The following is a 27807-nucleotide window of genomic DNA, read 5'->3' as shown; positions in this document are numbered from 1 at the left end:
GGCATGTACCTAGGTTGTTAAGGTGTTATTTTGTATATAATAGTGTATAAACATGAAAGTTGTTGAAGCATGGTATGAAATATGCATATTTTGGAAGTTAAACTTACATGAGTTTGACTAGTATGATAATGTTGTATAATTTTGATATGAATTGTGGTACATAATTCTTAAGAGGTATTGAATGAATGAATAAATATTTGCTAAGTTTGAAGGGCATAATGAATGACATTTGATTTAAAAACTATTAGTAAATGTTTGGGCATGAAATAGATGTGTTTAGCATGTGAAAATAGCTTAAAATGGTCAAAAATCATGTTTTCACACGGCCAAGTCACATGGGCGTGTGCCTAGGCTGTGTGAATAAGTCAAAATCTGCCCATGGCCTGGCCCCACGGCCATGTCCCAAGCCACACGGGCATGTCCTAGGCCACACGGGCGTGTGCCCCTATCTTCAAGGAAAAATTTCTAAAGTTGTCAGTTTAGTTCCGAATCACTTCTAAAACATATATTGGGCCACGTAGGCCCATATTAGAGACTTTAAGATGAAATTTTAAAGGTTTTGATTTGTAATGAAAACTTATCACTCGATTTTGTATAAATTCTAGTGTATAAGTCCAGTAATGTCTCGTAACCCTATTTCGGTGACGGTTTGGGGTTAGAGGGTGTTACAAAAGAGTTTGGACACTGACAAAGGGTGGAGGAGAAAAGATAAATCGCAGTGGCGTAGGTGGTTTACACGGTGGAGGAAGCGACGCTTGGGGCAGTGTTTGGAGAGAAAATGAGAAGGGATAGATGGTTGGTTGCGGTTTAGCGGTGAGGTATTGGTGGTTTACAACTAGGAAGGGTCGAGGAAAAATTAAAATGAAGGGAAAATTGAGAGGTTAAGAGCTAAACAAAATTGAAAAAGAGAGAGAGAGAGAGAGAGAGAGAGAGAGAGAGAGAGAGAGAGAGAGAGAGCAAATGGGGAGCAAAATGGGAGGTTAGATGGCAAAAAATGGTCAAACTAGTCTAGGTTCAATGTACCTTGCACAAGGTAAAAATTAAAGAAAAGGAAAGAGAGGGAGACAAAGGAGTGAAAAGGGGATCATATTTCATCCTCATAAGGTAAGTTTGACTCATAAAGATCGAAAAGAATCTCCTATGTGTGACATGTATAGGTGGACGAAAAGGGTGTTTTAACACATGAGAATTTCACCAAAAATTTAATTAAAAAGAAGATAAAGTGGAGAATTGAACCTAAGACCTTTAGGTTATTAATTAAACACTTAACCATTTGGCCACTTTCTTCCTTATTTTTAATTTAGCAACAAAATAAATAAAACTATGGGATGTGACAACTCTACCTTCCTTAAAACAAATTTCGTCCTCGAAATTTAGAGGATATTGCTAACACATCAAATCTTTCGATTCCCAAGTGGCCTCGTTAGAACCATGATTCCTCCATAAAACTTTCACTAGCATAATCTGCTTCCTTCTCAACACTTTAACTTCATGCTCGAGAATTTGAACTGGTTCCTCATCAAAAGACAAATATGGACGCACCTCAATTTCCTCAATTGGGACCACATGAGACAAGTCTAATCTGTATTGTCTCAACACATGAAAAACATTATGAATATGGTCCAATTTTGGTGGTAGCTCTAACTGATATTCCACTGGGCCAACCCTCTTAAGAATACGATATGGTCCAATAAACCTCGGACTCAATTTTCTTTTACAACCAAACCTCAACACTTTCTTCAAAGGTGATACTTTAAGGAAAACCTAATCATCAACATTAAACTCTATATCTTTTCTCTTCAAATCAGAATAAGATTTTTGACGATTAAATACCGCTTTCAAATGATCTTGAATAAGTTTCAAATTACTCTCAGTTTCTTAAATCAAATCTGGTCCCAACACTTTCTTTCCCTCCAATTCAGTTCAACACAAAGGTGTCCTACATTTGCGACCATAAAGGGCCTTATATGGAGCCATTTAGATGCTTGACTAAAAGCTATTATTATACGTAAAATCAACAAGTGGTAAATGATCCTCTCAACTGCCACCGAAATTGACCACACAACCTCTCAACATGTCTTCAAGAACTTGTATAACTCTCTCAGATTATATATCACACTGAGGATGGAATGTTGTACTAAAGTTCAACCTCATGCCAAGAGCCTCATGTAGCTTCTTCCAAATTTGAGATGTGAAACAAGGATCCTGATCGGATATAATTGAAACCGGTACTTCATGAAGTCTCACAATTTTGGGGATATACAAACTGTCTAATTTATGCAATGAAAAATCGGTGCGCACTGGTAGAAAATGAGGGGACTTAGTCAATCGATAAAAAAAACCCAAACCGAATCTTTCTTAGAAGGCATTAAACATAGCCCACTAACAAAGCCTATATTAACATGCTCTCATTTCCACTAAGGAATCTAAATGAGCTGAAGCAACCCAAAAGGAACTTGGTGCTTAACCTTAACTTTTTAGCACATCAAATATCTTGCCACAAATTCAATCACATCTTGCTTAAGTCCCTACCACCAATACTGTTCACGAACATCCCTATACATCTTGTTTCCTCCAGGATGCATAGCATAAGGACTACTATGCGTTTCCCATAGGATGGATTGTCTCAGCTCTTTATCTGAAGGTACACAATACCTACCTCGAAAACACAACCCTTTCTGAATTAATCTTGAACTCCGAAGTCTTACCTTCTTCAATCAGCATTACATGAGGTACAAGAGACAAATTCAAGGTTGTTTTAATCTGATATCATCTAACAAAATGGGCTTAACCTGAAGTTCTGCAAGCGAACTTCCATTCTTACATAAATTTAATTTTGCAAATATTGCTCTCAACTTGGTCATCAACCTCCTACTCAATGCATCGGCCACAATGTTCGTCTTACTCGGATGATACTCAATGGCACAATCATAGGTTTTACGTAATTCAGTCCAATGCCTTTGCTTCAAGTTCTCATCAATGGTTTTCCCTGATTACTCTGCATATATAATGAATAGACATTTCACATGAAATAAGGTGCTATTTACAATCATGCAATACACCAAATATTCAAACACCGTAGTGTAAGCACCAAACAGTCAACGAGCATTCATAATAACATTCATATACTTTTACAAGGTTATACATCCATAGCACACCTATTCATCACTTTTATATACAATCATGGGCTAGGACATATCTAAGGATAACATGCAGCTAATTCAACCAAAAGCACAACATCATTGATCACCCAGAAGTAAGGTATAGAAACTCACCTTCCTTCTTTAAAACTGGTCATCTTAGCTTGTCCAACCGCCAAAGCCTCATTCATCTTGGCAGCTAAGCATGACAACCACTTATTAATTAATTTGAAGGTATTCAACTTAAACCTAAAACTCAGTTTACAAAAACTCATTAGGATTTCTAGCCCTCCTTTTTCCAAAAATTTCTAACACAAAAAGGTTGAAAAGCTTACCCACTTCTCGATTTCTCTACATTCAGACTTCATTACTTACAACATCAGTTTCATGTAGAGCTCTCCCAAGTTCTCCTCTTATTTTGAGAAAGAAAAGAAGATAAAACTAGTAAGAAAAGAGTTATACATAGAATTTGGAAGGAATTTTCCTTTCGTTAAATTATCCACAATTGACCTATAAATACAACTCTCATACAAATTTCCAAATCTCTTTTAGCCAATCACTGGCAGTCATTGTGTCTTCCACCATGGAACCAGTCAGTTCCACCCTAACCAAACCAAAATTGGATCTTAACTATTTGCCTAACATTACAAATTTTTTCCCAAATTTTCTAGTAGATTCTTCCAACTTTCCATGCATCCAATTTGGCCCCGAAATTCCTCTAAATTTGGGTCCGTAAAGATATTCAGGTGTAACAACCTTCGACCCATCTTAGTTCAACCTCATTAGACCTTCTAAGCCTATCTTTATAGCAGTGGCCCACTAGCCAACACAGATGGAGCTTGTAACTGCTCTAACGCTACTTAGGCACACTCTTGCACTACTCAGGTGCCCTTACACCAATTGCTTTAATAGGAAAATTTACTTGCTCCAACATCCTCAAGTGTACTTTAGCTTGTTTCTTGTAGAAGCCTTCATTGGTTCCAACAGCGGGAAACAGAAACGATTCTCATTTTTAAACAGTAGTAAATTTGCTTCTAAACTGTTGGAAAGTACAACTGCACAATAAAATTCTTATCAGTAACTGAAAAATAAACCAAGTTTAAATAAAAGAAAGAATTAATGTGTCGTGGAAGAACCACTGTCTCATAAGCAAATTCGTCCTGATCAGTGTAATTGTATAGTGGACGTTGTCCCTCAAGGTTAACACAGAACTTCTGCCTCATATTTTAGTCACATTTGACAAATAATCTCCTAGTTAAACTCTATTTATTTGTTTCAACCAAACTCTAATTAGTCTAGATTATTTTATTACTATTTGCCCTACAAATTTAGCCTATAAATAGGCTCTTTTACAACCTTAGAAAACACACCCATTAAAATAATAGAACTCATAACACTTTTGGAGAATTTTGTGTTTACACTTTGAGGATTCTTTGTTTTTGGGTTTTGGGGTTTAGTTTTTATCGCCATCTTTTGTACTCTTCGTTCTTTTTCCATTATAGTAAAATTATATTTTTCCGTGGTTTTTATCACCTTTAGAAGGGTTTTTTCTCGTTAAAATTGTGTGTTCAATTTATCAATTTATTCTACTATTTTTTACTTGATCATTACTTAATCAGGTTGATACCCAACATATGGTACCAGAGCTAGTTTAATTATCGTAGATTAGCCCGTTTAGATATGGAAACAACAAGGTTTGACATTGAAAAGTTTGATGGTGTCACAAATTTCAATCTGTGACAAGTTTGGATGATGGCAATTCTAGTTCAGACCAGCCTGAAAAAGGTCATTATAGGGAAAAAGCTTGAGAATCTAAACCAGACAAAATGTGAATAGTTTGATGAAAAGGCCTATCTCCAATCAAGTTGTGCCTCGTGAATAAGGCATTGCAAGAGGTATTAATAGAGAAAACCTCATCCGACTTGTGAAAAAGGTTAGAAACTCTTTATGTGACTAAGTTTCTAGCTAATTGTTTAATGTTAAAACAATGTCTATTTACGTTTCTCATGAACGAATGTGAGCTTTTTAGATATCAGATTAGTAAATTTATTACTCTTTTGAATAATTTAAAGAATGTTGATGTTAAGATTGACGATGAAGATCAGACTATGCTAGTATTGTGCTCTTTACCCTCTTCATACAAGTCTTTCAAAGAGACCCTAATTTATGGCAAAGACAAACTCTCATTCGAGGATGTTAAGGGGCATTGGTTGAATAAAGATAAACTAGAGAATGAGTTTGGTTCAGATAGCAAGAAAGATAGGCAAGCTTCCATTTTGATATCATAAAAAAAGCGAGACAAAAGGTGTCGCTATTGTAAGAAGTTAGGCCATGCCAAAGCATATTGTTATAAACTATGAAATAAAAGAGTCGCTGAGAGTAACGAGGAAGATGTAGCTGGTGCTCATTTGGCCGACGAAAGCAGTGATGATTTCTTGTTAGTGTCAACGAGCGATAGCTCTGAGCCTACATTCGGGTGGATCCTAGCTTCAGGATGTTCTTTTAACATGTGTCCTAAGAAAGAATGGTTCTCCACCTACAATTCTGTTGAAGGTGAAGTTATGCACATGGGAAATTATTCATCCAGTAAGGTAATCGGTATTGATACTATTAAAATTAGGATGCATGATGGGATGATTAGGACACTCTCAGATGTAAAGTATGTACCTGATTTATGAAAAAATCTCATCTCCTTGAGTATTTTAGACTCGAAAGGTTGCAAAATCAACATCGAGTTGAGCGATATTAAGGTGTCTTGTGGGGCTCCCATTTTGTTAAAAGGTAAAAGGACCGACAGTCTTGTTATTCTGGAAGGTTCTATAGTGATCGGTGAAACCAGATGTCCCTCGTCCATTATAGAGTCGAAGCCAACTCGTTTGGAGCAGAGGCAACTTAGTCATAGGAGGGAAAAAGGTATTACCATTTCGTTGAGTAGATGTTCTCTTTTGGATGTAGGTTTTGAAAAGTTAGGGAACTGTGTTCGTGAAAATCAAACTCGGCTTAGTTTTGATTTGGCAGTGCACAAGTCGAAGGATAGAAGTCTTCCAGCTTCTATGCACAGATTCGACTCATTTAATTCCTTACATAGTTTAAAATAGGCCCGTGACGAGCTTTGGAAAAGTTGGCGTTGTGAAAATACGAGCTAAGGTGGAGATTTGTTTAGTATGCCTCATATTCAGTCAAATTTGAGAGATAATCTCCCAGTTAAACTCTGTTTATTTGTTTCAGTCGAACTCTGATTAGTCTAGATTATTTTATTATTATTTGACCTATAAATTTAGCCATAAATAGGCTCTTTTACAACCTTAGAAAATACACCCATTAAAATATTAGAACTCATAACACTAATGGAGAATTTTGTGTTTACATTTTGAGTGTTCTTTGTTTTCGGGTTTTGGGGTTTAGTTTTTATGTTTATCTTTTATACTCTTCGCTCTTTTGCCATTATAGTAAAATTATCTTTACCCGTGGTTTTTTATCTTCTTTGGAGTGATTTTTTCACATTAAATTTGTGTGGTCAATTTCTCAATTTCTTCCATAATTTTTTACTTGCTCGTTGCTTAATCGGGTCAATCCCCAACAACTTCAATTTCTCAATCTCTAAGGAATCGAAAAATAAGATAAAAATACAGCTTTAAAGCTGATCAGAAAAACTTAGCCAGAAAATTCACACTAGGTTCATTTCCTAGAAAAGGTTGGAAGGGTCACAAACGGTCCTACTTAAAATCCAATCTTCTAAACAAAATTTCATCTGATGTAATTTTAGTAAAATGCCAAATTTTTAGAAAAGAAAGACGAGAGAATCGAGAAGAATGAGAGAAGCTCTCATTTTATTGCTTGTAAAAAATGAGGAGAAATGATCTCCTATTTATAGGATTCTCAAAGGGACAAAGTGGTCCAAAAAAATTCAATGATCATATTGCAATGCTCAGATTCTAAAGGTCATATTGTAACAGTCAAATTCTAACTACCATATTGTAATAGTTATTTCAACGACCATAATGTAATAGTCAAATCGTTGCATTACCAACAATATACTATTCCCGTTAGGAAAATCTTTTCCTTAATCTTATTTTCAATGTTTTTAACTTTATAAAAAATTTTCACTAATTTAAACATCGAAAAATATTTCAGATCACGAGCTCTAATACCTCCATAATTTACTTTCAAGAGTACCCAAATCCACCTCAAAGTGATACTATCTACTTCAATACTTTCAAAGCAGATCGCGTTAAGTATTATTTGTTTGAAAAACAAAAATAAAACTCATGATTTTATAATTAAAAAGAAAAAGAAAAGTCTCAATAAAATAATGGGTAAACTACAAAAATCGTCACTTCTTTTTTGCCTCAAATTATATTTTAGTCACTAATGTGTTTGAAATATTACGTTTTAGTCACTTACATTATCGTTTTGTTATGAAGTAGTCACTCTATCGTTAAACTCCATTACCTCTCTAAGGGTAGTCCTATGTGGCAGTCCAAATGGGTTTTAAATGCCAACTAGGATGTCTAATTGCTGAGATGAAAATAGCTTTTAATTAAATAAATTTAATTTGGACTTCCACATAGGACATTCAAGTTGGCATTTAAAACTCATTCGAACTGCCACATAGGACCGTCGTTAGGGAGATAATAAAGCTCAATGGTATAGTGATCACTTCGTAACAAAACTACAACGTAAGTGACTAAAACATAACATTTCAAATATAAGTGACTAAAATATAATCTGAGATAAAAAAATGCCGAACCTCATTAATCACTTGATCTATTTGTTAATATCCATTTGTCTGCAAACCATTTTCTGCAAAATTGTGCAAGTACTAATCCTTTAGCATCCATAAGTGCGGTACCTATAATCTAGTAAATTTATGTATTAATTATTTAATTTCAGAAATTGCAAAATATCATTAAATTATTTTATTTTCATTTAAATCATTAAAATATTAAATTTATAGTTGTATAATTTTCTATGTTCACACCACTTAATTGAGAATTTTCATTCTTCTTCTCTTCTATAATTCAACATTTTTCATAAAACAACTTTGAACATCGTGAATTTAGAAATTAAAATCAAAATAATTTTTTTCCAATTTTGATTGAATTGAATCTAATACATATTCTTATACTCATCAATAGATATTAATCAACTATACCGATCATTGAATTATTATTTAGAATTCACTAACTAGATTAAAATAAAAATTTTAAATAATTCATTATCTATTTTATAATTTTTAAATTAAATAATTAAAATATAAAATTAGGATGTTAGATAGAATTTATCCTACCTTAATTTCGTCAACACGTTTTCGAACGAGAAATTATGATGTTATAGCATGAGAATAAAGTAAACTCAACGACTCATAAATGCTCACCCCATTCAGACTTGAATTTCAATAGGGACCCAACACATATACATATACACATTGAATTTGTTCGCCGACTCACTACTTTTGCTTTTGAGATTTATAACATGATAGCGATTAATGTATTTATTATACTTGTCAATATAACGATGGTTTTATCTAGAGATTAATGTATTTAGTATACTTGTCAATACAACGATGGTTTTATCTAGAGATTAATGTATTTAGTATACTTGTCAATACAATGATGGTTTTATCCATCATTTAATCTCTAAATTGTGTCCTTCTTTTACTTTAATCCTTAAATTATAAAAAGAATATAACAAAATTACAATAATATGTTCTTTTTAAGAATTACAAAAATTATAAACGATTCAATTTGGTAGTACATTGAAACAGAATTTAGCTTAATTGTTGAGAAAGGGCTTTCAAAATTCATTAAGGAAACAGTTAAATCATTATTTGAGACTTGAATTCGGTAATAATTTTTATATTGAGGTTTGAATTATTTTTTTAGTTTAAATTAGTCCTTGATCTTGGTAATTATTTTCATATTGGGATTTAAATTAGACAATTTTTTTCATATTGGGGCTTGAAATAATTTTTTTTCCTTTTCAAGTTAGTCTCTGAACTTGGCAATTATTTTTATAATAGGACCTGAATTTTAAAGTTTTCAAAAAAAATCAAGGACTAGCTTGAATTATAAAAAAAGTTCAAGCCCAAAATGGTAACAATTAGAAAATTTAGAAATTAACTAAAACAAAAAAAGTTAAGATTTCAACGTGAATAATTATCAAATTTAGGTTCAAAAAGTAATTTAACCCTCAAGGAAATTGAGAGGTCCTTCACCGGTTAAGGATGGACAACATGTTTGTGTTTTCGATTCCTATTTCAAACTGTTAGTTAAATAATCCTATTTTTTTTACCAAAAAATAATAATAAAGAAATTGATGCAGATTGTAATAATTTTTTTTATAACCATGTAAATAAAGTACCAAAATTCCATGGCATACGCACTCTAATGGTCTACAGGTACGTACTTAGAGGTACTCATGGGTCGGGTTTAGGTCAGTTTAAGCATAATATTAACATACTTTATACTTGTCTAAGCTCGACCCGACCCAAAATATGGGCATAAAATTTTTCTCAAACCCGCTCATATATGCAAAAGACTAACCCAAGCCCATTTTAGGTCCGCCCATATTATTTTTAATTTTTTTTAAAAGAATTCCTTATATTATATTATTTTAATATTTTATAATTTTATAATTTTTTATTTATTAAATTTTTTATATAGTCATCTTAACATTATCTTAATGCTTACATTAGAGTAGTATTATATATTTAATATAGGTTTTATTTTTTTAACGTGTTATAAATTACATAATATATAAAATAATATAATATAAAGTATTATAAACTTAAAAACGGGTTGGGTTCTGACCTTGCATGTTCAAGCCTGAGCTCGGCCCATATTTTAAACGGGTCTAATTTTTTACCCAAGTCCATTTTTCAGGTATAATATTTTTACCCAAACCCTCTCAAATTTCAAGTAGGCCTTCAAGCCTGAGCGAGTAGTCCAATCCATGAACAGGTCTATACATACCGACATCCTTTATTCATCATCCTTATTTGGACTTTTAGAAGACTTAATTGATTATGAATTGACTTTTGAACTATATCCAATTTTTCATTTTGATACTTAATTTTTTTTCACCCAAATTATTATTTAAAGTGCACTCGCTTTTCAATTTGACACTTAAAGTATACCCCGTTATATATTTTAGTCAAATTTTAACTGAAGTTAAACAAAATCTTATAGCCAATCACAAAGTACCACATGACATCTTTATATAAAAACAAAATATTTTTCTATTAAATGTATATAAATATTTAAAATATAATATATATAAAATGTCAGAAAAATATATAATCTAAAATAAATTTATAAATTATAAAAATAAAAATTATAAAAATGTGATAATTGAAAAGTAATTAGTTGAAATTAATAATTTTATTATAAAAGGTAAAAAATTTTAAAATATTTAAAATTATTAAAATTATAAATAATATAAAAATTTTTATATTACATTTATATTGTTTAATATTATGTTTAATATTATTTTTAATTTTTAATAAAATTCAAAATTTTAAATTTTTACAATTTTTTATAACTTTTGAAAATTATTAAAATTGTATTTTAAGTTTTTTTATAATTTATGGTTTTAATAATTTTTCAAAAATTTTAAAAAATTAGAATTTTTTACATTTTGTAATAATATTATTAATTTCAACTAATTCTTTGCAATTATCTTTTTTAAGTTTTATTTTTATAATTTATATGTTCATTTTCTTGATTTTATATATTTTTGAATTTTATATATACTTATTTCTATTTTTATATTTTTAATATGTATATACATTTAATAAGAAATATTTATTTTTTTACATAAAGACCTTACATGGCACTTTATGATTGGCTACAAAAAATTTAACGTCTATCAAGACATGGGCTAAAAAATATAACGATGGCGTACTTCAGAACAAAATTGTGAATTAAGTCTCTCTAGAATGTAATTGTAAATTCTTATATGTAAGAGAATATATAAAAAAATTTACATATACCATAAAAATACATAAATTTTACCAACTAGATAAAAAATTTCCAATTATAATTTTAAAATTAATAGTTAAAAATATTATTAACTCATTAAATACATATTTTATTTATTTAATTAGATAAAATTTTGACTTGTATGAAACTTGACTTTCAAAATAAAATGACTTTTATAAAACAAGTAGGTCAAAACTTATCAGTTTAACAAGCATTAGATTCAAGTCTCACCATCAGTCCCATTTAATAGATGATGTATAAGTACTACTTTAAACCCTCTGTAAAATTGGTAACATGACTAAAAAACCTTCCTAAATTAAACTTTTTAGTTTTTATTAATGTTAATGTATAGCTTGCCTCCTAAACTTGCCCACTTCAATCTAGTGTTACGGGTCACAATTCAAAGCTCATGATCATCGCACCAAATGCATCCAATAGAGGTTTATTGTTTAGATAGGGATCATTTGGCCCACAATAACTGGCCTAATTCAATAAGCTATTGGAAAAGCCTGTCAGGTTGAAGCCTGGATGGCTCAACAATGAAGATATGGCAACATAGGCTACCTTGGTAAATATGGGAACTAATCTTAGAAGATTGACAGGAATCATATCTTGTAAAGATTAGATTAGATTTGATATTGTATATCTTGTAAATTCCATGATTTAAGGGATAGGCTAATCTCATTCGTCGATGTAACTTGATCTAGGCTACTGATTTTGGGGGAGCTTAACTATAAATAAAGAGCCTCCCCTTGACTTGTAACTCACTCCATTCCTTGTTGTTTCTTTATTCCTTGTGAATAAGAGTATATTGATAGTATTTACTCAAACACCTCTCGTGCATTCTTTTCTGTAGCTTTTTGTTGTTCTTTTGTGGCTTCTTTTGGCACAATTGCTTCTATTATATAAATTGGTACCTTGGAGGAATTCAAAAGGAATCCTCACTTGTGGTAGTTAGGTTGACTTAAGCGAGTTCGGAACAAACAGATTACCTAAGGCTGCACAGATCGCGAGACAAAAGATCTAGCCCCGTGACAAGTGGTATATGAGCTAATGGTTGTGAAGGCATCGTTGGGATGTCGAAAGAAGAGTTCGATTAGAAGTGGGCCAGAAATCTAATCATTATGAAGAAAAAGTTACCGACAGTAGAAGACCGAGTGGATAAACTCGAGGAGTCCATGGATGATGCGAATGAGTCACACATTGCGCTTGGTGAACGCATAGATAACTTGAGGGAGTACTCCAATGACTTTGTGACCATATGTCTCACTTCCAATAAGGATAATGTGCAAGAGTTTCTGAATTCCCAAAGGAAGAAGCTGAGGGAGAGGAACGATGCCCTCAAGGCCATGGTGATGGCTTTGAAGAAGGAAACAATGGTCACAACAAAGGCTTTGAACATAAGAATAGAGGAGCTTGAGAGAGAGTTAGCCTTGTGTTGAGCAACCGTGGGAAATAGAGTGTCAAATGCAGCACTCAAATGCGAGGATGTCCTGAAGACAAAAGAGTTTACGAGAATAAGGTTTACATGCGATGTGAACAATTTCTTATGGATGATGGAAAACTACTTACGTGCCAAATGCATCATGGACGATACGATTAAGGTAAATACTAATTTAATGTTTCTTACCAATATTACACTTTTATGGTGGCGAGGCAGATCTATAGATAAAAGGTAAAATGAGATTCGGACATGGCAAGAGTTCCAATGTGAGTTGAAGGGACAGTTTTACCCAGAATTTACCGAGGAAAAAGCTCGAGTAAAGTTGTGTTGGCTAACACAACGGGGCACAACAGAGGAGTATGTTCGAGAGTTCAAGGAACTCATACTCTAAATTTCAGATATGACCAAGAAAGAGGCATTGCTTGCTTTCAAGAATGGATTGAAGCCATGGGTCAGATAGGAAGTGGAACAAAGATGTGTCCAAAAACTGTCGAAAACCATGACGGTAGCGGAGTCCGTGGTCAAACTTAGCCTAGGGAAATACAAGCTTAAGTCTTCCAAGTCTGAGGAAAAAAAGGTGTATGTGAAAAGGATCACAAGAAAGATAATGATGGCAATGGCAAAAATGACAATAATAGTATTAAGAAACCACGAGTTGGGAAGAAGGAACCCAACAGGAAAAAGGACAAGTTGAAATGATTTCTTTGTGATGGTTCACATATTCTAAAGAAATGTCCGAAGAAATTCACGCTTTCTAATAAGGAGAAGCCGAAAGGTAAGGCCTTGAGACTTGGTTCAAGCATAAGGGGTATCAAAGCTAATGAGGCTGAAAGCGAGAAGAAGCCATTGGAGTGCTTCTTGTGTCATGGTCTGCATAGGTTGCAAAAGTGTCCGAAGAAGTCTCTCATCGAAGGGGACGATAAAGCAGACGATGAGCCCAAGAAGCTTGGTTTGAGAAAGGGAAAAGTCGAAGTCAATAAGGCAAGGAGGAGCAAAAAGAAGTGAGTAAAGTGCTTCTTGTTCCATGGTCTGAATTAGTTGCGGAACTGTCTAAAGCAATCTGTGGTTAAAGAAAAGGCAACATCAAAGCTTGTTGAGTTATCGGAGGGGCTTCCACCTAAGGAAGAAGTGAGTTTGTCATCGAACTTAGAGGAAAAAGTTGCAATGAAAATAGTGAAATTGGGACCAACGAGGCTCAATTTGAGCAAAACGACGGATTTAGCCGAGTCATCGACAAGGTTTCCACCCATGGGAGAGGTGGGTTGTGTATTAAAATTCAAGAAAGTGGCGACGCAAGTTGGACAGTTGACCCGAGTAAATGCAATGAGGAAGGTACATTCTGAACATTATGATAGTGTTTTATAGTCTAACTTGTTGGCTTGGTAAGAACGTAGGGGCCTTTTCGAAGTTCTTAAGCAAGGAGGCCGAGGGACTGTGGGCAATTCAAAGTCAAGTAGTGTGAATCAAGAGGATTCTATTGGAAGCAAGTTAGAATATGGGCAAAAGAGAGACGTAACTTCTTGCCATCAAGATGTACAAATGAGTAGGACGGTTCAAGTTAATAGGCAATGTAAGCCGAGGCAAAAGTTCAGAAGGAAGGAGAAAGCTAAGGTGTCAAGACGAGATCGAGGTGAATTAAATCAGTGCTATTCCGAAAGCACAACGAGGGCGTTGTAAGAATGGGTGGGGTAGAATGTCATGGGTCACAGTTCAAAGCTCATGACCATCACACCAAATGCATCCAATGGAGGTCTACTGTTTAGATGGAAATCACTTGGCCCATACGAACTAGCCTGATTCAATAAGCTGTTGGAGAAGCCTGTCAGATTGAAGCCTGGGAAGCCCAATGATAAAGATATGTCAATATAGGCTACCTTGGTAAATATGGGAACTAATATTAGAAGATTAATAGGAATCCTATCTTGTAAAGATTAGATTTGATATTGTATATCTTGTAAATCCCATGATTTAAGGGATAGGCTAATCTCGTCCGTCGATGTAACTTGATCTAGATCGTTGGTTTTGGGGGAGCTCAACTATAAATAAAGAGCCTCCCCCTCACTTGTAACTTGTAACACCCCTTAACCCTAAACCATCATCGGAACAAGGTTACGAAGCATTACCGGACATATCGAACAATTTACAAATAATTTTTAAATAAATAACAAACATATTATAATATAATCATAAGTTCATATAATTTTTTTTTTTAAAAATTCAATATAATCCCTTTATAAATATTTAATCTTCCCTGCAAATTTCAAATAGCAACTAAAGCAATTCTAGTATTTCAACCAATGTATTTATATACTCAAATATACTTAAATCATACTTGACATATTGACTTAACAACTTAATTATCTAATGTTCATAATAAAACCCTAATTTAAAACTTATTTCAATTTAATCCTTACAACACAAAACTAATAGCCTAATTTACAATTTAATCCTTTAATCAATTCTAACTTAAAATTCATTCAATTAAATCCCCAATTCATTATTTTGTTCAACATGAACTATGTTCAAAAACCTAAAAACTTCCAAAACCTCAACTTAATTTCAACAAAACTTTGTTCTAAAGCTTCTAAAACATCAAAATTAAAAGAAAATGAATTAATTGACTTACCAATTAAAGCTTAAAGCTTCCGAACCTTAATTTTTCCTTTTTCTTTCTTTTCTTCTTTCTTTCCTGTTCGAATGCTCTTTATTTCTTTGTTTCTTTTTTTTATGTTATTGTTTCTTTTATTTCATTTACTTTATATTATTTTAACATTTAACTAATATAGATTTTATTAATATTATAATTTAATATATAATATATAAATATCTTTACTTAAAATTTAAGAAAACATATCATTATAATACAAGTGTTTAAATATATATTTTACACATGTACTATTCCATCATCATACATTTGTCATATTTTTATTTATTCATCCTATAAAATCTCATAACATAATTAATATAAATTATAATTTAATAAATTAATAATAATAATAATAATAATACACTATAATACACTATAATAAATATCTACTTAATAACAAGTATAAATACTACAATTGTACACATATATTTTTATACATTTGTACAATATCATCACCATCCATTTGGTAAATTTTTAATTTATTTATCATACAAAAATCTTATAATATAGTTATTTAATTAATAAATATCTTTTAACTTAATAATTATAATAAATAATAAATATCTTTTACTTAAATAAAAATAATTAAGTATTTAATTTACAATTGTACAAAATGATTATTACACATGTATATTTTATTATCATACAATTGTCTTTATTTTATTTATTTCCTATAATATAATATCTTAACTTTAATTAATATAATTTATAATTTTTAATTAAATAATATTTTATAATATAAATCAAGAAAAATCTAAGATTTTTCCATGTATTGCCGCTTCATCTTAGGCCATTGGCTTACCTATTTAGTCCCTCTTATTTTCTTTTACTTTATAATTAAACTTTTACACCTTATTCTATTTAGTCATTTTTCCTAATTATTCTTAATTAAACTAAATTCACCTAATTAAATCCTAATTAAGCACTCAACTAAACTCATAATTAATTCTAATAATTATTTATAACTCGGTTTACTAAGACGGGGGCCCGATATTGTACTTTTTCGATGCCCGTGAATTTTGGGTCATTACATAACTCACTCCATTCTTTGTTGTTTCTTTATTCTCTGTGAATAAGAGCATATTAAAAGCATTTACTCAAACACCTCTCGTGTATTCTTTTCTGTGGCTTTTTGTTGTTCTTTTGTAGCTTCTTTTGGCATAATTGCTTCTGCTACATAAATTGGTGCCTTGGAGGAATTCTAAAGGAATCATCACTTGTGGTGATTATGCTGACTTAGCGAGTTTAGAACGAACGGATCGGCTAAGTCCCTACGGATCGTAAGACGAAAGATCTAGTCCCGTGACAAGAGTGGTTGTTATGCCGTTATATAAGACCGAATCTAATAGCTTATCAATTTGCAAAAGATTTGCAAGAGAAGAATGACTTGGCTAAAGCTTATCTACACAAGGCAAGTAAGCGCAACAAGAAGTGGGTATATCAGAATCAAAGAGATATGCAATTTCAAGTGGGTGATTCAGTCCTTGCTAAACTACACTTAATTTTGTGACCTAATGGTTTGCACAAGGGGCTTGTGTGACGGTATGAGAGACCCTTTTGAGTTGTGAAGATAGTAGGCAAGGTGGCTTACAAGCTTGAGTTTCCAGCAAAGCTCAAAGTCCATCCAGTGTTTCATGCTTAAGCCATTCCATGAGGATCAAGAGGATCCAAATCGACGCAAGTCTGAATGAGCACCAATGGAGTTAAAGGTCGCCTACGATCGTGAAGTTGAAAGCATCAAGGCATACCGTGTAATTAGACGAAAGTATTATTGGCTGAGGCACGAATACTTAGTTCGATGGAAAGGATTTCCCAATAATGAAAATAGTTGGGAACCTGCCGATGCATTGTGACAGTTTCAAGGAAAGATAGACCAGTTCCATGAGGAGGATGCGACGAGGGCGTCACTAGAACAGGTGGGGGAGAATGTCATGGGTTGCGCATGAGAGGCTGCAACCATGGCAAACTTGTATGAACCATCATGTTCAAAGGAGGTCATTTGGCCTAACCGAACTGGATAGTGAACGCCCATCTACAAAGCTTGGAAAATATGGAACAAGATTTTCAAATATATGTAATCCTAGATATGATATGTAATCTTTAGAAGATATGATTCTTTAGTCTTAGAGATTTGATTTGTAGATAGCTTTTAATCTCAGCCATTGATGTACTTTGATCTGTACTGTCAATTTTAGGGAGGCTCAACTATAAATAAAGGCCTCTCCCCTTCATTGTAATCCATTCAGTGAGTAATAGAATTTTGAGAGCATTCACTTAAAACTTGCTCTCTAGTGTTCTTGCTTTTCTGTGGCTTTGTTCATCTTTCAAGTTCTTTCTCTTTTCGTTCTTTCGCTTGTTCTTCGTGGGTGTCTTAGAGGAATTTTATTGAATCCTCAATTATTGAGAGTTAGGCTGACTTAGGCATTTTTTGAGCGAAGAAACTACCTAAGGCCGCACGGATTCTATGGGAAAAATCTAAGTCCATGATGTACCTAGAATTGTTTGGATTTAATTAGTACCTAAATTTAGAACCTATTGTACACTTTGACGCATTTATTGTAATGTGATGATGTGATACTAACCATCAATAACGCAACGGCACATGGTAGCCTCAAATTATGACATGTAACAAACATAACAAACATTGATAATTTTTTTTAAAAAATGTATAAATAAATAATTTATGGATACGACCTTACTTACTACTATTTATTAATTTATATTTTCAAGTAGATTTTTATTTTCGTAGGTCTCGACAACCTAACATTCCTTGAGTTTTTGTGAGGTTTTGAAATGTTAGTATTTCATTTTATATGCTTTGAAATTTGTATATATATTTTTGGTATGTATTTTAATGTTTTTAAAATATATAAAATTACTAAGAAAATCATGTCTGAAATAAATTCGGACAAAATGAGGTCTAAATTCATTTAAATTTAGACACTCGTTTATCTTAATTTATTCAAAATATTTCTTTTTATACATTAAATGAAAATATTTTTTATTAATGCATACCTTGTGTCATGGTTTCAGACTGCCATGTGGCAGTGTTATTAGCCGTTAGTTTCACATGATTAAATGTTAGAATAAAACTTATTATTAAATCTAAAATGTTTTTGATACCAACCTCAAAGTATAATTAACCCTTTTCACTATCGCGTCGCTTTTCACTTCTATTTACGGTAAGCAATTATTAGTGTATTTGGATTTATTCGTGCTTTTGATTATAATCTTAGCAAGGTACTTTCTTTTTGGTGAATTAAAGTATTAATATATTCATAAAAGGAGTAGAATTTGAATTTTCTTTTCTTCCGGAAATTACACTGTCAATAATCAACATTTGTTTTATATTTGAGTTGTCAATGAAAAGTCAGTTCAGAGCAACAGAGCAAGCCGACAAGAGCTCACTTTGCCAATTTTCCTTTCACATTCATCTTCTTCCTCTGCATGCATTTCGTTTCAACAACCTTCAAGTTAAAAACACCCAGAAAACCAAAATAAGCCAAAGTCAAGAGGCAAACATGAATTTGTTTCAGTTTTCAAGCTCAAAACAATCATACTGGAATTGGGTTTTCTTTTTTATCTTTTCTTTGTTGATTTCAACCTCTTTTTCTGATCCAAGAATCTCAAACTCTGGTCTTTTTTGTGGGAAATTCAATCCGTTAAATGGAACTAACTTTGTTCCAACCTTTGTTAAAGAGATGCAAGGTCTGTCAGAAGCCATTAATGCTCGACATTTCGCTACTTATCACCTTCATTCCACGCCTCCAATCTATGCTTTAGCACAGTGTCATCAAGATCTTTCACAAACAGATTGCCTTCTCTGTTATGCAGCTTCGAGGACCAAGATTCCACGTTGCCTTCCTTTTAACTCGGCTCGAATCTTTCTCGATGGATGCTTCTTGCGTTATGATAATTACAGCTTTTTCAAGGAGTCTGTTTCGTCAAGTTTTGATAAAGTTATTTGTAGTAATGATAATATAGCAAAGGTTGATGAAAAGCGTACTAAGAGAGTTGGTTATGCAGTTGGGAAGGTGACTAAAGTTGCTTTGAGAAATGGTGGATTTGGGACAGCAGCGGTTGATGGGGTGTTCGCATTGGCGCAGTGTTGGAAAAGTGTCCCCTTTGAAGGGTGTCAAGAGTGCTTGCAGAAGGCGGAAATGAAGGTCAGAGGCTGCTCGCCGAAGGCTGAAGGGAGAGGGTTGTATACCGGGTGTTATTTGAGGTACTCAACTAAGAAGTTCTTCAATGAAATGGGAGAAACAGAACATAATCATGGTATGTCTTCTGTCTTGTCTTTTTTTTTTTTTTTTAAGGTTTTTGATGTGTATGAATCTTATGGAATGTTCTTTTTGTTACATTTTTCCAGGGGTTTCAGGAATTGCATTCATAATAGCCATTATTTCAGCAACATCTGCATTCATAATGCTCTCTGTTTTAGTGGCTTATGTAACTTATGCAAGATTATCAAAGAGAAAGAAAGGTAAAATCTCTTAATAATCTTCACAAGATTATGCATTTATTATCCCTTTGATCTATTAATAATCCATTGCTTTTCTCCTAGAACTTGAAAACCTCGGCCAGATTTGGATAAACTTTGAAAAATCAGGATTGAAGTTCAAGTATGAAACCCTTGAGAAAGCAACAGATTATTTCAGCCTTTCCAGGAAACTAGGCCAAGGAGGAACTGGTTCAGTGTTCATGGGGATGCTTCCAAATGGGAAGATTGTTGCAGTAAAGAGATTGATATACAATACTAGACAATGGGTTGATGAGTTTTTCAATGAAGTAAATCTAATCAGCAAGATTCAACACAAGAATCTGGTGAAACTTCTCGGTTGTAGCATTGAAGGCCCTGAGAGTCTCTTGGTTTATGAGTATATACCGAACAAGAGCCTCGATCAATTCATTTTTGGTAATTGTTTGCTCTTTAAATGATTCGAATATGCTTTTCATTTTACTTGAAGTATCTGTATCCGACATATTCTTAGACATTGGTGTTGGGATATGAGAATCAAAGCAACATAGCATTCATGTACTCAGTTTGAACTTGATGATTTTTTTACTTTCATATGCAGATGAGAAGAAAGCAAAACTTTTAAAGTGGAAGCATAGGTTTGATATCATTTTTGGAACAGCTGAGGGTTTAGCACATCTTCATGGAGGAGAGTCTCAAATAAGGATAATCCACAGGGACATTAAAAGCAGCAATGTTCTTTTAGATGAGAATCTCAATCCAAAGATTGCTGATTTTGGACTAGTACGATGTTTAGCTCCTGATAAGAGTCATCTTAGCACTGGAGTTGCTGGAACACTGTAAGTTTACAGATTCAAATATGAGTGTTGGATATGAATGTCTTCGAGTATACTTAATTTTGTCTAACTTTTATAAATATGTTCTAACTAGTGTACTTTAGGTTCCAACAAGTTGCAAGTCGTAACATACTATGTTATTCAGTGGGAGGGTTATATCCCTATATTTATATCCGAAAATGTGCCTAACATGGGTGTTGAATAACATAGATAACATATGTAAGGAGTTTCATTGGAGTTTCCTAAGAACTTTAGACATGAAATTTTTATGCAGAGGATATATGGCTCCCGAGTACCTTATTCGAGGACAACTCACAGAGAAAGCCGATGTTTACAGTTTCGGTATTCTAGTTCTTGAGATTGTATGTGGTAAAAGGAATGCCACCTTTTCAAAGGACTCTTCTTCGCTTCTACAAGCAGTAAGATCCCAAATCTTTGTTGATAAATGTTTTAGATTTTAAGACATGAATGACCTTATTACTACTTCAACGTCGGGTCATAACAGTTCAGTTCGGTTGGTTCGATTTTAAAAAATTGAACATCTACTGGTTCCCAATAAAAATATCAAAATCTACCAAGGCCAAAATCGTTTTAACTGAACCAATTGAGCTGAACTCGGTCACCGGCTTCTACTTATAGATATTAGTATTTAACTATTGAATGAGAATTCTAAAATGGGATTTTATTTTTTAAAACCTCAGGTTTGGACACTTTACAGATCAAACAGATTAGCAGAAGCAGTGGACCCTTGCATAAGAGATGAAATATTAGCAAAAGTATCCCCAGATTATGTGCTTCAAATTGGGTTATTATGCACACAAGCTTCAGTTTCTTTAAGACCATCAATGGTGGAAGTAGTTCAGATGTTAACTGATAAAGATTGTGAAATCCCCATACCAAACCAACCTCCATTCATAAATGGTAATGTCCAAGAACCAGAGAGATCAACCAAGTCTTATAGCTCAGATAGTTTCATATCAAATGCAGTGAAGAAAATTCAAGGTTCAGGTACTTTCTCCGAGTCATCAAGAACTCATAGTTCAGATGAACCATCAAAAACCCAATAATAATTTGCAAAAATTTAAGCTCAAGAACAAGTTTTGAGGAACATCAATGCCATATAAATCAACCCCCAAAGATTCATTTTTGAAAAGATTTTGGAAGGTACTAAAAAAAAAAAAAAACTTCGACTTTACATACGTGTAATGCCAAAAACAAATTTATATATTATTTATGGAAATCCTAGGAGTTATATTACTATTTTTATATTCATTATGTAAATATAAAATTTTGACAGAACTCAAGATTTTGGCTTTGATGGTTCTAAAAGTTGGGTAGTTGCTTGGGACCCATTTACTTAAAGGTATAATTTTCTTTTTAAGTTTTGGTCATTTATTTATTTATTTTGATTATTTTTTTTCATTTTCAATTGTAAATGCACTTCTTGTCTTGTATACCAACTACCAACTACCAAGTTTGTCACCAAACTTTTGTATCATTTAATTTTTATCTAATATTTTACTCCATTAGTCCTCAAACTAATAAAATCAATTAATTATATTTTATGCAAAATTAATTATAATTATTTGAATATATGTATTAAAATCATAAGTAGACATTTATATTTTTCTTTAAGAACAAAGCAAATCTAAAGCAAAATTTGGTTTTTCAAATGAACAGCAGATTGTAAGGTGAAAATTAAATGATTGATGTGACAAAATATCTGAATTTGATCATCCATGGCTATGCACGTTGCACCTGGAAAACATGTCACTCTCAACATTTATTTTCCGGTGACAAAATTCTATGCTTTCCCGGAGACTGTGTCAATTTTCAAGTTAGTTCCTAGTCGCAATTTCTTTAATAGTATTCTCTAATTTATTTTCTTGTTTTTAATTTATGTTCATAATTTTGTAGTTTTTTTAACAATTTTATGCTCTCTTTTTTTCCACTCTATTTGTTTTGAAAACAGTAACTGTTTTATTTTTAATTTATAATTATATTTTAGCGTATATAGTGGTGTCATTAGATTTATTAGGAACCCTTTTCGGAAGATCTTATTATGATAAAGCACATTGATGATGTTTGGAAATTTAGAATTCGAGATGATGATAAAAATGATAAGCCATCTGACAATTGACCTTTTGTACATCATTAATATGGTGGGTTTCTCGGGGGCTTTTGGTAGTGAATTCTTAGTTGACTAGAGTTCATTGTCAAGTTGGTTTGATGATGATATAGTTAGGATGCAATTTACAAAAGTTTGATCAAGGAGACGCACCATTGGTTTGCTTTTTAACTTTTCTAATGTTTCGATTATTGTCATTTTGCATTTCTCCTCTTTTGAGGTTATTGACATGACATTTGTACATTAATTTGTAGTGTCTTATTTATCATTTATACTATATCATTTCTTTATATTATTGTTTATGATTCCTATTAATGATAGTATTTTCTTAAAAGAAAATCTAATTACTAAAAGTTTATTTGAAAAATTATTTTTAAAAAATTAATTAACCGAAAATTGATATTGAGTGATTTAGTTTTTAAATATTTTAATGACCCGCACTAAAATTACTTAATAAAATTTATTTTATAAAATTGTGGAAAATGATAAATAGATAATAGTGTACTTATCACTTAAGAGAGAATTTTAATTATTTATTTTATTTATTTTAAGACTATATTATTCTTTTATCAAACAATTTAATTGTCTTCAGATTTAATTTTAAGTAATATATGAAATATATATTACAACTTAAATTAAGTAATTATTTTATTTTTTTAGTATTTGATTTTCTAACACTTCCTAATTTGTTTGCTTATCAAATACAGCTTAAGTAGTTAAATTTAAAGTTCAAATTAAATCACTGTAGCTATTTATATAAAATATGAGATTAATTGAGAAATGAGACAACCACATTCAATATTAAAACACATTTTAACATGAAAGATAGCATGAAAATGATACAAATACACCAACGTGCCAAAATCTATATAACACAAGTTGTTCTCGTGTCAAAACTTATATAAATATCTAATATTTTGAATACAATTATGAGAAAAATAATGTGAATGGTGATATATGACCCAAATTTGAAATTTATTTGAATTTTAAATTAAGAGATTGATACGTGATATTCGTGACAGGTTTTAAATATTTATAATGCATCGTTCTTGAAACTAACTATTATCACGATGAAAGCAAGTGTACCTATCGAACAGTAGTATAGCTTTAGCAAGACCAGATTGTCGAACCCAAAGGAACTAAAAGTACTAGTAGTGACTGTCTTTTTATTATCTAGCCTAAGACTAATGGGGTTTGTTTTAACTAACTAATTAACTAAACTAAGAATTCACAGAAAATAGAATTGGGGAATTACTTTTGGAAAAACGATTGAATTAAGACAATACCTAAGGAAAAATCCACCTAGACTTCACTTCTTATTTGACTCTGAATCGGACGATTTATTCATTTGACTTGATCCGTAGAAATCCCTAAGTTATACTATTATCTCTCTCGAGGCTAACAAAGTCTAACCCTAGGTTGAATAATTGAAATATCTTTCTAATTAACTCCCTAGGGTTGCATTAACTCGATCTATGGATCCCCTTATTAGGTTTTGTCCTAATCCAGAAAAATCTTGTCACCCTATCTTTAGGCGCGCAATCAACTCCACTTAATTATGACAAATTTACTCTTAGACAGGGTGTATTCCTCCCTGAATAAGAGCTTAACTTGAATTAATATCTTGGAATATCAAAACAAGAATTAAGAACACATAATTAAGAACAAGTCAAATATTTATCATACAATTCAGATAATAATAACAAACTCTTTCTTAGGTTTCATTCCCCTTAGATATTTAGGGGTTTTAGTTCATAACTAAAAAGGTAAACATCTCAGAAGAATAATGAATACAAAACATAAAGAAAACCTCAAAACTCCTGAAGGGAAATTGAGGGGAGATCTTCAGTCTTGATGATGAATTCGGCTTCCCTTGAGCAGTTTCCTGCTTCCTCCTCTGTGCTCCCCTTTTCCTCCTCCTTTAGGGTGTATTTATAGGCTTTGGAATGCCTAAGAACCCTCAAAATTGGCCATTTCCGAATTGGACTCAACTTGGGCTCGACAGGGACACGCCCGTATGACACGCCCGTGTGCGATTACTTCAGGTCGTGGTCAAGCCTGTTAAATAGGCACGGGCATGTGGTCCACCTGTGTGAGTCGTGCTTCGATTCTGCCAAATTGACACGGCCGTGTGGTCTGCCCATGTGAAGAAGTCCAGGCCGTGTTGATTTCGTACGTTGGCCTATTTTCTCCGTTTTTGGCCTGTTTCTCGTTCATTTCACTCTCCTATGCTCTCCTAAGTATAAAACATGAAATTAAGGCATTAGGAGCATCGAATTCACCAAATCTAAGGAAAAATCATCCATAAAATGTGCTAAGCATGGGATAGAAATATGTATAAATTACGATTTATCAGAGATAATATAATTGTTTAGGCAAGTGTTTTGAAGTGGTTATCGAAGTACCAACAACTAACACTATGACAAATTTTGTTACTTGTCATGTCTGGAATTGATAATTTTTGAAATAGAATCTGTAGGCTTTGAACGATGCTAATATTATGAAAGTATGAAAGCTTATACATGAAGATCAATTTATTTAAAGCAACTTATCTTGAAGATTAGGTTGGATATGATCAAGCAATTGGATCCCTTGAATTGTGAAGATTGGATTGAGATATCATTGAAGATATATCTCCAACAGTCCACTTTACATTGGTTATTATCATTATATTGTATCTATAACATCATTGAAAACCTCTTGGTTATAAGAATATTATTTTGAGCAATTATGAGTTGAATTTTTCAGAATAAATAAAATGGGATTTGCAAGTATTAGGGGAGAAGGTAGTAGGAGACCAGAGAAAATTTAAAAGACTGATGTATTAAAAAATATTAATTCAAGGTGTAAACTAAATTGTAAGGTTTTACAAAGTGTTGGAGTCAAAGTGAGAAATTTAAAGTAGAAAATAATTAACTTGAATTAGTGGTGAAATGTGTAATGACATGGAGGATAATTTTACCAAGAGCTAGTGAATAATGATGATAGATTTTATATATGAGTTATAATACTTTATTTTATATTATATTGTTGTTGTTATTACTATTATTATATTTTATTATTATAATGGTGATATTTTAAAAGAAAGATGGAGAAGATTCTCTATCTTCCTCTTCATCTCTTTTACATTACCAACATTTGGGGAGAAAAAAACTTTTTTCTTTCTTTTACAATCTAGTCCCCCATCATCATTAAAAAATTTTCTAAGCTCAAAGCCATTAAATTTCCCTAGAAAACCCTAGTTATATCAAGTTTCCTACAACCTAGCAAGCTTAAATTTTACAATATAAGTGGTGGAGAGAGAAAATCTAGATTATGTGAAAAATTAAGATTTTACAGTAAAATCTTCATGATCTAGTAATAGTATCATCTTTACTTTGATTATTTAAGCATCAAAGTGTTGTGGATCAAGCATATTTATATCTTCTATCTTATGATATTGATATGCAATGAAGAGAAAGACAAGGAAGAAACTACAAGGAGTGTGGACAAGGGGAAATAAGTAGATAAAGCTGGAAGGAAGTATAATTTAGATAAATTTGTAAGTACCTTAGGATTCTTTCTTACTTAATTAGGTTTTGAAATTTATATACTAATGAATATGTTATGTTATGAAATTAAGTACATGTAACTTAATAAATATGTGAATAGTTCAAGGAAATAGCAAATGAATTTAGTTATTGTTGATGTAATTTTATATGTAGAAAAACAGACTAAATTGTAAAATGTTAAAAAGTTATATGTGACTATGAAATTATGAAACTCGATTATGCTAGTGGTGAATATTGAATTTATAATAATGTTAAATCCCTTGTAGACAAGTTTTGAACTTGTAGGATATAGATGGAATGCCATTAGGAATTCCTTAGCGCACTCGTGAATTTAGCATTCTGATGCTCGTATTCTAACACTATTAGTGCTCCTGATAATTTAGCACTTACGTACTTGTGTACTTTGTGATTATATTTCGTATATCCTTCTTGTTCTTCAAGTTTACAGTGGGCAAAGTAATTGATTAATGAAAGAAAATGTAAGAAAAATGAGTAAAGAAAATGTGGTAAGTGAAATGATGCCATTAACCTTGTTGCTCATATCATTCTTTATCTTAAATATTGGTTACTGTTGATATCTCCTAAGTCGATATACGTAGGATAAGATATGATTGGCATGCCAATAGGTTATTTTGCGCGCAATACGGGATTGGTATGAGATATGACGATAATTTTTGTATATCCTCTATTTACTAAATATACCAAGGTCTTACATTTGTTACGGACTATCGTGTTATATTACAGTGTTTTCTAGTGTGTTATGGGGGCGGATGTTAGCCTACTGGCTAGGCACTTAGTGCTGAGGTGTGTTATCGGTTGGTCTGGCTCGTATGAGCGTTTGGTGTATTTTGGATGGTTAACCGTGTACTCGTATCTATATATCGTTCGTCGGGAAATGTTTTATTTATTATTGAATGTTATTGAAATGTGAGAAATTGATTTGTACTACTGTTTGAGCATTACTCACCTATTGTGAGCTGTGATTGATAGAAACTCTGTTAGTAACCTTGTTATTTGAATTATTATTTTAATTCAATAAGTTTTATCGCTTAATCGACGAACTTATTAAGCTTTATAAAAGCTTACTCGTGTTATTTGTCTTATTTCTTGTAGATACAATTTGTGGAAATCGAGAGATCGGATCAACTTGAAGAAATCATAGTATCCAATAACCTTTGGTAGATTTTAAATACAACCTTTGGCTTATATGGCATGTAATAGGAAATTTGGAATATGTTTTGTATTAATCCTTATGTACTCATCCTATATAGTTGGTGTGCTTGTAAGGTTGTTGTGTTAAATGATCCTTTCTTGTATGTTCGCATGATGTAAGGTTGTGGTTGAATGAGAATAGGAAATGGTAAGTCTTGACATGGACTATGGTTTAGAACTTGAGTGATTGCTAATCACTAGGACATATGCTTATGAATTGCAATTCTAGCTTAATTAGTTTAATGTTGAGTATTTGAATTGCGGTGTCAATGGTGGCACATTGGTTAGGCACATAGGTTGATTGTTATGACATGGTTTGAGTGTTTTCTTATTATGTTTTGAGGGCTGGTATGCTGTACTTTTAGTGTGTGTAGCCACCTAAGCATTTGG

General features: G+C 32.3%; 1 protein-coding gene across 5 annotated transcripts; it reads left to right on the top strand.

Annotated features, from left to right (window-relative positions):
- Positions 1 to 18472: 18472 nt before the first annotated feature.
- On the top strand, positions 18473 to 27595 carry LOC108471637 (cysteine-rich receptor-like protein kinase 42). 5 transcript variants are annotated; one of them, XR_008285491.1, is made up of 9 exons: positions 18473 to 19491; positions 19583 to 19696; positions 19778 to 20128; positions 20292 to 20529; positions 20801 to 20945; positions 21228 to 21534; positions 22207 to 22363; positions 26110 to 26195; positions 27319 to 27595. XR_008285491.1 is itself a non-coding variant. In XM_017773232.2 (8 exons), the coding sequence occupies exons 1-7, from the start codon at positions 18576 to 18578 to the stop codon at positions 21862 to 21864; spliced, it is 2112 nt and encodes a 703-aa protein (XP_017628721.2). In that variant the 5' UTR covers positions 18473 to 18575; the 3' UTR covers positions 21865 to 21889; positions 27319 to 27595. The 5 variants fall into 5 exon arrangements, 3 of the variants coding, with proteins under 3 accessions (XP_017628721.2, XP_052886383.1, XP_017628717.2); XR_008285490.1 differs by lacking the exon at positions 26110 to 26195; XM_017773232.2 differs by lacking the exons at positions 22207 to 22363; positions 26110 to 26195 and adding an exon at positions 21824 to 21889.
- Positions 27596 to 27807: the final 212 nt, after the last annotated feature.

The sequence above is a fragment of the Gossypium arboreum genome, chromosome 7, assembly GCF_025698485.1.
Source record: "Gossypium arboreum isolate Shixiya-1 chromosome 7, ASM2569848v2, whole genome shotgun sequence".
Classification (NCBI taxonomy): Eukaryota; Viridiplantae; Streptophyta; class Magnoliopsida; order Malvales; family Malvaceae; genus Gossypium; species Gossypium arboreum.
The sequence above is the reverse complement of the archived record's forward strand: the minus strand, read 5'-3'. Positions and strand labels throughout refer to the sequence as shown.